Here is a 13,307-nt window from a genome sequence, read left to right as displayed (position 1 = left end):
CTACTGTCTCCAGTTATCTTTTCTATGGGGAGAGGGTTGTGGGGAGGGGCAGACCGGTCTCCTTCAAAGCTGGTCTCAGCAAATTGTCCCTCATTGTCCTTTCAGGGCCATCTTTCCCTTCCCTTAAATGTTCACTGCCCTTGACTCTGCTGACCTAAAGCACCAGTCTGAAGCCCTAGCTGGCTCTGCCCTTCCCTCCAACTGGCCCTCCTCAGAACATGTCTCAGGCTCCCATGGCACAGGCTTTGCTGGGGTCCAAAAGGCATAGGGAGGAATGGCTACTTCCCTCATCCAATAACTTCATTTTAACAGGGCCCTTGAAAACCTTCACCCCTGTGAAGAAGGACCTGCACTGGGGAGCTGTCCAGGGTCTAAGAGTGGGAGATTTGGGGTCAGCATGGCCTTTCCTCTGAGGGCACCTCTTCCTGGCCCCCACCCTGTGCCCACTAAAGCAATACCATCTCTTGGGAGGTGGGATGGAGACAAAGACCCCTAGCCTCCTTTCTGTTTCTGCCAGAATTAACTGCATTGGGCATTGGGGAAGGGGGTTACTGGAGGGAGAGCTGCCGCCAGAGTGAGGACAAGGCCACTCGATTTCCAGGGCTTGTTCTCAGCTGCGTTCATCTCATCGCCCTTAGTGACTGGGGATACCAGGAAACTGCAAGCATGATCCTCACCAAAGATACAAGAGCCCTAGCAGCCTCAAGGCCCCAGTGGGTACTGAATAATTGCAGTCATTTAGGGAGCACATCCACTTGTGCCAGGCACTGGGCACTTTACATATAGCATCTCATGTCATCTTCACAGTGTCCCACTGAGGCGGGTGCCCTCACCATCCCAGTTCACAGAGGAGGAGACTGAGGGTTGGGGAGGTTGAAGAAGTTGACTAGAAAGTAACAGAGCAGGAGTCTGCCTGACTTCAGAGCCCATATTCTCAACTCCTATGCTACACTGCTTCTCCAAAGGCCTCGTCCAACAAGCATTCAAAGGTCCTGGGCACTTTGGAGGGCAAGCTGACCCTCTGACCCAGCCATTTCCCTTCTAGAATTTAATCAACCACGTAAGTGCAGAAACAGCCACATAAGTGCACAAAGACTTATGGACAAAGATATTCACAGCAGCTCTGTCTGTAGCAGTAAAAAATTGAAAGTAATGCAAATGGGGAATTAAATGCTTTATGGTTTGTTCATACACCACACAGCTATGACACATGATGTTGTAGAAAAAATATTTAATGACATGAGAAAAATCTTTGTGCTTTTTCACTCTTTGATTTTATTTATTTATTTTTCTAGAGACAGGGTCTTGCTCTGTTGCCCAGGCTGCAGTACAGTGGCATGATCATGGCTCACTGCAGCCTCGAACTCCTGGGTTCAAGCGATTCTCCCACCTCAGCTTCCTGAGTTATCTGGGACTACAGGCATGTGCCACCACATCCAGATAATTTTTGTTTAGTTTTTGTAGAGACAGGGTGTCATTATGTTGCCCAGTTGCCCAGGCTGGTCTCAAACTCCTGGGCTCAAGCGATCCTGCTACCTCAGCCTCCCAAAGTGGTGAGATTACAGGTGTGAGCCACTGCACCCAGCCTTCTTTAACTTTAAATTTGAAAATTACACAAATAGTGTATAAACATTTTAGTTGTAAAACAAATTTGCATTATAGCGAGGGAAAAAGCAAATCTTAAACCATTATTAATAGGATGATTCCATTTTTATTTTAGAAGAGAACACATACATAGAATAAAGACTATGACGGTCCGTACCAAACGACTACTACTGGTGAACTTGTGAGGGCCGTGGGATGGGACTAGCGGAGTGAAGGGAAAAAATGCTTACTTTCTACATTCTTATTTTATTTGCATTTCAAAAGTATTATTTTTATTTTTATGTCTATAAAAAAAGGAAACTGCATTTCAATTTTTTAAAAATGAAACTAAATTAACAAATAAATAGGGACCATGCCCCTCTGGCCTCCAATATGGGACAGCAGCAGCAAAACCATTATCCTGCTGCCTTTTGACACCAGTTCTGGAAAGATGAGAGGTGAATAATGCCCAAAGTGCTCAAAATCCATACACCAGGGTGCGCCTGTCAGAGGAGATTCCTAAACCTTTTAAAACCCCTATGTAATCACTACTGCTCTAAGCTGGGGAAAGGAAAACAGAAAGAGAGGAATGCCTGTGAACATGATGTCTGGAAATCCTCCCCTTCCCTGGGCAGAGGCAGCTCAGGGGTGAGAGTGTGTCTCGGATATCAGGCGCAGTTTGGTGTATAGGATGATTACAGGCTTGAGGTAGGTAGCTGTGCAAGGACCGCAAGGATCACAGGAGTTTGGGAAGGGCAGGTGAGGCGGGGCATCAAGGGAATGTAGAACAGGCCGGGGCCCGAGGGGCAAGAAAGGCAGTGCTGAGCAGGGCCACAGGGCCCAAAGCTCCTCCTCCAGGCAGGGCTGCTGGCACCTCTTGTCCTGACCCACGCACTTCTAGAAGATGCCAAGTGGTGCCCTGAACCCAGCAACCAAGGTCTAGGGTACAAGAGGCTAACTCTACACAGCTGGAGACCATATACACCCACCCCAGCCTGGGAGGTCAGCAGCCCAGGGAGCTGTAGCCTCTGGCTCACTCCCCTTGGAAGGTGGGGGGACAGGCTAGTCTAAGAGGTTGATGAGGCAGGCTCTTCCTCTGCCCATGGGCCTCTCCAGGGCCTGGGGAGAGCAAAACCTTCTCTTGGGTAGGTAAGGCCTAGCACTTGGGAGCTTCAGGACTACCTGAGTTCAAGTGTTGGCTGTGTCACTTCCTAGCTGGGTCACCTTAGACAAGCCACTTAACCTCCTTAAGCCTCCATTCCCACAACAATAACGTAGGAATACTAGCATTAGCCCCATGGGGCTGTTATGAAGTTTTAATGTACTAGCGTAAAGTACTTTGCACAGTGTCCAGCACAAAATACATGCTCAAGGAGTGATAGGGGGTCTGGCTGCCTTGATTTGCTCCATCCTGCTACCTCCATTTCACTCCTTTCAAGGCCCATCTGACCTTTGAACCCCAGTGAGTACAATGGAGTGACCAAGAGCAAAAGGCCTTGGAGTTCGACTAAAGTGTTTTCAAACTCTTGCTATACCACTTTTACTAGTTATATGACGTTAGGTAAACTACATACATATACATTTCTTTTCTGTGGAACAGGAATAATGATCTAATAATACCTACCTTTTGGGAGTCATGAGAGAAATCAATCATATAACTCGTACAAAGTTCCTAGCACATAGTGACGTTAAATGGCAGCTACTTGACTTTTTTGTAACTTTCAGGGTGCTGAGCTCAATACTGGGCACAAAGGCCGTGTCGTTGTCTGAGGATTGACTGATGTTCGGACCTGTCATATCCCAGAGACCACTGATGTCCAGGCCCCCGGGAGGTGTTGGGATTCAGGGATAGAGTGTGCCAGCTCTGGTGCCCAGAGAGGCTGGTGATGAAAAAAAGCCCGCTTGAGGAGCCTGGGGCAGCCCTGGCTCTGCTCGATCCACAGCAAGATAATCAGCCCCGGGCATTAGACTTCCTTTAGGGAACTCACTTGGACATCTAGGGGCTGGTAGAAAGAAGAGAATAAAGACCAGATTTCAGAAGAAAGAGTTGAGCCTAGCCAGCTCCTCACCAGTTCAGAGTTACAGCCACCTTCTGCCTCTCCTTCCTATCAGGAGAAGCAGCTGGAGGCATTGGTATAGTCCAGCTGAACAACGTCCTCTCTCACCTGCTGTCTCGGTATCTCACAGCCTCCCCTTAGACCACCCAAGCAGGTTTTGGTCAGCCCCCTAAAGGCCTCCGCAAATTCCCTCTCCTAAACCCCAAACCCTATGGCACTGTGATCTGACACATGGCACTGAGGGCCCAGTCCCTATGAGTCAGCTTCTAATTTCTTGTTCACAGAGCTCCCCACCCACGGTTGGGCCATGAGAGACCAAGGACATTAAAACAAAGGCTAAACGAGGTTTCTTACGGGAAAAACAGGCACTGATCACCATCGTCTCAACAAGGCCCAACACCTTCCCCCCTCCCAAGTCAGGAAATTCAGGAAGAGGTATGAGGTTTCCCACTGGGGAAAAGAAGTGGCTCTCCCACCTTTCCTTCACAATAGAGGGTACCATAGCTTCTCACACAACCTGGACCATATTACACATTATTCAGCCAACAACACAATCAAGTGGGAAGGAACTGCCTCCCCTCTAGACTCAGCCAAGACTCCTCCTCCAGGAAGGACCTAAATAAATGGAATTCTATAGCACTTGATATGTAGGCTTCACCTTTTCCTATAACTTCACAGTGACCAATATAGCATTTGTATACCATTGCCGCTGGGACCTGCCAGAGATAGCGTCAGAAAGAGCCCAGAGCAATGGCCCTCACAAAGGGACAGCCAGTTTGACTGTGGGAACCTAGCAAGGCAACTTCCTGACTTTCTGTGCTAAAGAAACCACACCATCAGTTCAACCTAAATGCAGGGGTCTGGAGAGAGACTTAAGAGAGTTCAGTTTAAAACAAAAACCCAACAACCATTCTCATATCAGGCCCGACTATGTGTAGTCAGTCCTCTGTATGCTGAAAATGGAGAGCTTATCAGTACTAATTCATCCAAAATGGCAAATAATCCAAAAAATCACGGCTGTTCCTCAGCTTACAAGGGTTGGTAATGCAATTTCTCCTGAAGTTAACCCTAGCACACAGTCAGTCTTCACCAAGTATTTACTGAATGTTAAATAAATGAAAGCTTCATTTCATTCAAGTGTCATGTGCAGTTATTCCAACTCTTTTATCTGTCTACACCTGCTTGACAGAGGACCAGTGGGCTATGCCAGAAAACTCTCTAGACTGGGAGCCAGTACATCTGAGTTCCGGTCTTGGCTCTACCAGTGACTCTGTATGTGACATTGGGTAAGTTATAGTATTTAATTTGAGGGAGAAAGAGAGAGAGAGAAAAGCATAGACTACAAGATCAATATGATCCCTTAAGCTGTGCTGTTCAACAGAATCTGTGTTTTATGACAAATAATCATCATGTCTCCTATTTGGGCACAAAACTCCAACCCTTTTAACCAAGTTGAAACAGTTAAACAGCTGAAGATGGGCAGGGGCTGGCAGAAACAGCAGTGAGAAGGCAGGCGGGGAAGGGAGCGTGAAGAAAGTGAAGGGCTTGGAATGCCAGGGAGGTAATTCTACTCTGGGTTCTAGAGTTGTAAAGCAACTTCCAAATCAAGCACCCCTCATTTCCCAGCCCATGGTGAAGTGTGAGCTCTAAGGTCTAATTTATTAATCAATCAGAAAACCCCTTAACACCAGAGGAAAAATAGGCAAAAGATTTGGACAGACAATTCACAGAAGAAATACAAATGGTAATTAACCTAAGGCAGAGGAGAGGTACAGAAAGTGTTTAACTTCACTATTAACTAAAGAAATATAGACTAACACTGAGATAAAGTTTACAACTATCAAATTACCAAAGGTTTAGGTCAGGCCTGTAATCCCAGCACTTTGGGAGGCCAAGAGAGGCAGATCACTTGAGATCAGGAGTTGGAGAACAGCCTGGCTGACACGGCAAAACCCCATCTCCACTAAAAATACAAAAATTAGCCAGGTGTGGTGGCACAGGCCTGTAGTCCCAGCTACTCAGGAGGCTGAGGCAGGAGAATCGCTTGAACCTGGGAGGCGGAGAATACAGTGAGCCGAGATCGCGCCGCTGCACTCCAGGCTGGGTGACAAAGCAAGACCACATCTCAAGTAAAATTTCCAGAGGTTTAAATGAGATGGGTTGACTAGACTCTTCTCTGATATACTGCTGGCAAAATCAAGGGGGACAGCCTTTCAGTAAAGCAATTTGGCCATATTTATCAAGAGCTTTTAAAAGAGCATTCTTTTTGACTCAATAATTTCACTTCCAGGAATCTATCCTGAAAAAAATAATCACAGATACACCCATATTTAAGGAAGTTTATCACGTCATTATTTGTAATAATGAAAAATTGGAAACTCTTAAATGTCTGACATTAGGAGGGTTATGTACGTGTTACAAAGTCATTGAGAAGTATTTTCTGCTGGGAGCAGTGGCTCACACTTGTAATCCCAACAATTTAGGACATGGAGGCAAGCGGATTTTTTGAGGTCAGGAGTTTGAGACCAGCCTGGGTAAAATGGCGAAACCCCCATCTCTACAAAAAATACAAAAAATTAGCCAGCTGTGGTGACATGTGCCTATAGTCCCAGCTACTTGAGAGGCTGAGGCAGGAGGATTGCTTAAGCCTGGGAGGCAGAGGTTGCAGCGAGCTGTGATCGCACCACTGCACCTCAGCATGGGTGACAGAGTGAAACCCTGCCTCAAAAACAAAAGAAGTATGTTCAAATAATTTATAATGGTATGGAAAATACTAGGTTAAAAAAGAAAGTTTACAAAACTATATTTATAGTTGAATTCCAGTTATGTTTTAAAAAATGTGCACAGAAAAAAGGACTACCACAAAATGCACAAAACATTAATGGTGATTATTCCATCTTGGTGATGAAGTTATAGGTGATTTTTTTGAAATCTTACTATTCTGTACTTCTCCAATTTTCAACAATGAGCTTTAAATTTTTAAAAAGCACATTAAGGGTGTGAGGGGAAGAGGATGTTTATTTTCTCTCTAAGATTTCCAAATGTTAAGAGTTAGAAAGCAGCCCTGGCACTCCCTTGGTATATGTAGAAATTTTTTTTCTTTTTTTTTTTTTTATTTTCAGACGGAGTTTTTTGCTCTTGTTACCCAGGCTGGAGTGCAATGGTGCGATCTCGGCTCACCGCAACCTCCGCCTCCTGGGTTCAGGCAATTCTCCTGCCTCAGCCTCCTGAGTAGCTGGGATCACAGGCACGCGCCACCATGGCCGGCCAATTTTTTGTATTTTTATTAGAGATGGGGTTTCACCATGTTGACCAGGATGGTCTCGATCTCTTGAGCTCGTGATCCACCCGCCTCGGCCTCCCAAAGTGCTGGGATTACAGGCTTCAGCCACAGCGCCCGGCCCGGTATATGTAGTATTTTTAACACATCCTTTGCCACCCTGAAATGAACTTTATAGTGAATATGACCTGCTTTTGCACATAACTTCAAAAATAGCAATATACTAATTATACTATAAAGAAGAAATAAAAGGAAAGTAATATACAAATACCTAAGGCAAGACTACACTAAAGCATATAATACAGTAGTGAGATGCTTCTGCCTATATGTAAACTCACTGTGAAAGCAACCTCTATAAATGAAGATTCACACAGGTATGTTATATTGGCAACTTAAACACCTGTGAATGGCACTGTCATCAGTGACATGATTTTCAAAAGTTGTGAGTAACTCTTAGTAAAGTTTTGGACAAAACGAAATATCCTCTTCCCCAACAACTTCTCCACAGTTGTTGCTTTCCTGGAAATTCAGTGTATATATTAAAACTGTAAAAACATTTTGTGTTCATTTGTAAAATAATTATGTCTAGCTAATTCTACCAGGGTTTTCCACCTACATTAATGTATAGAACATTGAAAGTTTTACAGATAGAGATTTGTAAAACTCCCACTGCCCTTTCATATTAATCCCAAACATAAAGTTCATAATGATTCTCTTTTTTTTGTGAGCTGGACTTGCATCTTGTAAAATGAATGATATTCATATTTGTAGCCTTTGACAGTTTCTAAAGCCTATCACGAAGAACAGCAAGGGATTCCCAGAATGTATTCTCCAGATTGACACAAATGGTTCACTGGGAACATGACTCTTCTTTAGTAGCACCAAGGCATGAGAACGAATTATCATTTTTTAAAAACCATTTACTGTGCTCCCTTGGTGATTTTCCCTGGCCTGTTCCCAGCCTCAGGAGTATAAAATGAACTGAGCTGGAAGAAAAGGACTAACAGGGCCAGGCCACGGGGAGAGAGGAGGGGGCTGAGTTGCTAGGTTACCACTTGAGCTGATCCAAGTGGTCCTAGAGGGGTACCAGATATAGGTCCTTCTCTCTCCCCACTAAGTTGGGGGCCCTCTCAGAGGAAGGGGGTCAAAAGGTGGGGGAGGGAGGCCAATCACTCACACTAGGCAAAAGTAAAGAAATGAGGCAGAAGCACAAAGAAACAGACAGCCCTGTATTTCTAAAACCATTCAAGGCTCCTTCGTTAACTGGCTTCCCCCCAAAAGAAAGATTTCTTTATTAAGAAATACCAGAGAGTGAAAAACCCCCAACACATACACATTTGTAGGCTCACACAAAAGTGCAGAGATTTACATATTAAATTGCATTTAAGTTAGAAAATAGATTTAAAAACAAAATACTTTTTTCTCCAACAAGGTAAAGAGATTTGGTCAGTAGGAAAGGGGGCTTTAGCAGTAAAGGCAGGATGGTCAGGACAGGGAGAATGGAATTTAGCTGCTACAGAATCACAATCCACCTCTAACCCAAGCTCACTCCTAGGGGAAAAAGCAAAGGCGGAGACGATGATCTCAGCTCGGGCCAGGAAGGCCTTGGAGCTGAATGGACATGAAGAAATGGCTCAATACAGCCAATTTCCACCTGCCCACAGAGGTTTGGGATCAGTGCCAACCATCCTGGACTGGGAAAGTGGGGTGCATAGGAAGCTCGAGGAAGAGGGAAGAAGGGGAGAGTTGGAGACGGTGTCAGCCATTGAAAAGACTAAACAATTTAAGGCCCTTTTCCCCTGGAAAGATTGATTCTTTAATCTCCCCTCTGATCAGATAGGGACAGTCCCGGCTGGTGCATGGTATGAATGGGACAGATCTTCAGGCCAACGTCTTAAATACAGAAGATTTACTAGGGAAAAGAAAGAGGGCGGGGAGTACAAAGAAGCAGAAACCTAAAAAAAAAAAAAAAAAATCACTTCACACTAGAGATTTCCACTCTGACCCTTCCCATCAGAAAGAGAAAGCTTCTCTGTCTGACCTAAGGGTCCTCAGGAGCAGTTGAGGTAAGGTGAGGGAGGAGAGAGATTCATCTGAGCCCAGGAGAGGAGACGGGCTGAGTACTTACTAAAATGGGGTTCATATGAGTGCCAGGTTACCTGGGAAAACCTAACAACTTCCAAACTCTCCAGGTTTGGCTTCATAACTTCAAGAAAAAAACTGAGAGAACAAGAAAAAGAATAGGAAGGTAGAAGCAGATAGGAGAGGGATCTGAGTCAGCCTCTCCCCATCTCTCTTCCAACCTCTCTCTCAGGAATGGTCAACTTAAATCCTGCTACAAGGAAAATAGAAAGTCATGGAAAAAAGCCTGGGAGCAGCCAAATTTCATTAATTCCGATTAATTGGGAAGTATGAGATAGAAATTGACAAGGAGTCTTGATTATACACCATCTGAAAAGAAATATATACCATCACTTGTAAAAGACCACTGATCAAATATTTCCAAGCGGAGGCCACGATGAGCCTGCTTTAATAACCAAGGCTCATTAAAGACATATATCTGCTTCAAAACAATATCCTAACATAGAGCTTCTTCTCTTAAGTAAATATAATCCTTCTAACTTTCTGATCTTGTTCACACTGTGTTTCCTTGAAAGTCCTTTCTTCATAGTCCAGAATAAGCTAAGCTCCAGGCCAGAATGTAGTATAGATCAATGGAGAGTGTGGGAACTACCTCTCCAACCCAAGGGTGCCCTGGTTAATGGAAGTTTGGGGAGTAACGAGCAACCCCTTCCAACCCCCACCCCCACCCTAAACACAAACACATTCTTGAAATGGAAAGGGGAAGGAGGAGGCAAGAAGTTTGCATTAGATACAGTTTAATCACCTTCGAATAGATGAAAAGTTCTGGTTTATACTCCCCGCCCCATAAGTCATCCAGACAGGACCCTGGCTTAGAAAGAGAAAAACACAGGTGCTCTAGGAAATATAGCCACATATAATACATAAATCTTCTTCCCTGAAATAGAGCAGGTCCTGAGCAGAGCTGACTGGGGGGCCACAGCCCACCCCCAGGGTGAAGTGGCTCTGGGACTCTGCTGGTGGAAGTGCTGGAAGAGTGGGGCTTGGAGGAAGCCCCCAGTGTGGTTACCATAGCCGGAGGTGGGCCGAGGCCTTGGAGTGAGTTACCCAAGAGGGCAGCAGTGCTGGGCTTTCCCTCACTCAGCCGAGGCTTAATGGAAGAACTGGTTAGCCTTTTTTTTTTTTTTTTTTTTTTTTTTGAAGGTACATTGGGGGAGAGGAGAGGAGAGGAGAGCCTCTCTGTGCCTTGGTTTCCCATTTGTGCATTCAGGGCCTCTGCAGGCCTCACACCGGGAGTCTGAGGGTGTAGTGTTTAAGTAAGCACTCGGGCTTCCTCTGAGGAAAAGAAATGACCAAAGTGCAGACTTTTATTACTGCCATTCCTGCTCCTAATGGGAGCAGGAGTCAAAAGGAAAAACAAATTAAAAGGGGCTAATGAGAAAGGAGGAGAGATGAGACAGAGAGTGTGAAGGGCTATGCCATTGGCATCTCATCAATTCTTATTGAGAATGGCACAGGTATTAAAAAAGTCTCTGGGTAGTCTACGAGAAATGTCAATTATTATCTCCACTACAACTACTTACATACATCTAATGGGAAAAGAGTAGGGCTTGGGTGTCAGAGTGGATGAGAGACAAAGGAGAAGCTACACTAATAAATATAACAAGTGGAAGGTACCTGTCCCATTGATTAGTGGGCAATGCTGGCACTTGGTGGCCAGGAGAATCCTCTGACCCCACTCTCCCTCCTCTTCAATCCTGAAGACCCCAGGAACCCAGTTAGGATCCCCTGGCCAGAGGTCTCTATGACTGCCTCTGGACTCGGGAAATGCAGCAGCTTGGGAGGATTTGAGCCAGTCTCAAAAACCTTTAGCCCCAGAATGAGACCAGTGACCCCAAGCAAGAGGGCTGGGATCTGGAGGGTAGAGAGGGGAGTCCAAGGAGACCCTGTGGCTGAGGCCATGGAGGACCAGTGCCAGGGCCCAAAGGACCCATTTTTCCAGTTACCAGAGGTGACTGACATCTTCTGCCACTGCCTTGAGTTCAGAAATTTAAAAAAGCTTGCAGCAAGAAAATGCCAGTGTGCAATTGGGTGACTAAAGACCAAAGAAAAACAGTTAAAAGGGACAGCTTACTTGCTCTCTGTCTCAGGCTTATCTTCTCACCTGAAATCTCTCATAGCCCTAATTAAACACAAACAAAAGTCTCTTCCATAGATAGGCTACTTCTCAGCTTCAGCTGCCTCCTGTGGTGGCTCTGGGGGCTCTGGAGGTGGCATCTCTTCAGGAGTGCTGGATTCCTCCGGCATCTCATTTGAGTTCAGGTGTTCTGTGGGGGCCTGGGAAAAAAAGATATCAGATTCAACACAAAGCTGTTCCTCAAAATCCAAATGCGGATAAAGCCTTAGATGCTGAATTCTTCCTCTCAGTCCCCTGACCGTACTGATGCCACAGATATGCAGCCACCAATACCAAACTCAAAACCAACACCAGGCTACCATCTTCTCGGCAGAATGGAACTGAAGTTTATTTGAGTTCTTTCCTTAACTGACACTTGGGGACAGATTTTCTATTATCATTAATAGTCATAATAATAGGGACCACAAAGAATTACACAAGTCCTCTCCACTTCAGAACAAGTGTCATAACATACTTATCTCACAAAGCCTGACCCAAGGTCCTCAAATCTATTTCTGCCCAAACACAGAGCTCACTAGAATAGTGATTCTGAACCAAAGGCCAGCTGTCCAAATTTTCTTTCTTTTCTTTTCTTTTTTTTTCTTTTTTTTTTTTTTTTTTTGAGACAGAGTTTCGCTCTTGTTGCCCAGGCTGGAGTGCAATGGCATGATCTCTGCTTACCACAACCTCTGCCTCCCAGGCTCAAGCGATTCTCCTGCCTCAGCCTCCCAAGTAGCTGGGATTACAGGCATATGCCACCACACCAGGCTAATTTTTTGTATTTTTAGTAGAGATGGGGTTTCTCCATGTTGACCAGGCTGGTCTCAGACTCCCAACCTCAGGTGATCCACCTGCCTCAGCCTCCCAAAGTGCTGGGATTACAGGTATGAGCCACCATGCCCAGCCCAAATTTTCAGCTGGTCATATGTGGTTTGAAAATGTCCTCAAGTGATTCTAAAATATAATCCTTCGCCCCTTTCAACCATGAATAACTAACCTAGATTGTTACAATTTGAGTTCAGACTCATTTAAAAAATAATATTAAAAATGACAATAATATATAAATATGGGTTGCTGTACTATAAAAATAAATTCAAAATTTAGGAAAGGCAAAGTAGAGAACAATTATCTACCTTATAAAAAGCATTCACTTAAAATTAGAATTGTATTTTACAACAAAGTTCAAACTACTAAAAATGTATTAGAAGTAATGAACAAGGGCCAGGTGCAGTGGCTCATGCCTATAATCCCAACACTTAGGGAAGCCAAGGCAGGCAGATCACTTGAAGTCAGGAGTTTGAGACGAGCCTGGCCAACATAGCGAAACCCTGTCTCTACTAAGAATACAAAAATTAGCTAGCGTGGTGGTGGCTGCCTGTAATCCCAGCTACTTGGGAGGCTGAGGCAGGATAATCACTTGAACCTGGGAGTCAGAAGTTGCAGTGAGCCAAGATGGTGACACTACACTCCAGCTTGGGTAACAGAGCAAAACTCCATCTCATAAAATAAAAACAAAAACAAACAAAAAAGAACTAATGAACAAGTTTGGCAAGGTTTTAGGATATAAGATTCATATATAAAAATCAATTGTATTTCTATACATCCCAGTGAAAAATCCAAAAATTAAATTAGTAAAACAATTTCACTTACAATAACATGAAAAATAATCAAATACTTATGAATAAATGTAACAAAATAAGTGTAAAACTTATACTCTGAAAGCTACAAATGTTGTTGAAGGAAATCAAATCATACCTAAATACATGAAAACATAGTCCATATAAATGGCTCAGAATTTTTAATCTTGGCAGGATGGCTATATTTCCCCAAATCAATTCAATGAAATCCCCATCAAAATTCCAGCTGACTTCTTTCATAAATGACAAGTTAATCCTAAGATTCGTATGGAAATTTAAGACACCCCAAAGAGCCAAAACTAATCATGAAAAAGAAGGATAAAGTTGAAGAACTCACATTTCCTAATTTCAAAACTTACTATAATTCTACAGTAACGAAGACAGTGTGGTACTAGCATAAGAAGAGACATATTGAGCAATAGAATAGAGCTGAAAGTCCAGAAATGAACTCTCACATTTATAGATTTTCAACAAGGGTACGAAGACAATTC

General features: G+C 44.2%; 1 protein-coding gene across 2 annotated transcripts in view; it reads right to left on the bottom strand.

Annotated features, from left to right (window-relative positions):
* Nucleotides 1-8,129: 8,129 nt before the first annotated feature.
* ZDHHC9 (zDHHC palmitoyltransferase 9) overlaps nt 8,130-13,307 on the bottom strand; it is a 39,832-nt gene continuing 34,654 nt past the window's right edge. For both annotated transcript variants that reach the window (XM_074392017.1, XM_074392018.1), the window contains one exon: nt 8,130-11,340. In XM_074392017.1, coding sequence (XP_074248118.1) covers nt 11,224-11,340 — 117 coding nt within the window. In that variant the 3' untranslated portion in view covers nt 8,130-11,223. The remainder of the gene's footprint in view (nt 11,341-13,307) is intronic.

The sequence above is a fragment of the Saimiri boliviensis genome, chromosome X, assembly GCF_048565385.1.
Source record: "Saimiri boliviensis isolate mSaiBol1 chromosome X, mSaiBol1.pri, whole genome shotgun sequence".
Classification (NCBI taxonomy): Eukaryota; Metazoa; Chordata; class Mammalia; order Primates; family Cebidae; genus Saimiri; species Saimiri boliviensis.
The sequence above is the reverse complement of the archived record's forward strand: the minus strand, read 5'-3'. Positions and strand labels throughout refer to the sequence as shown.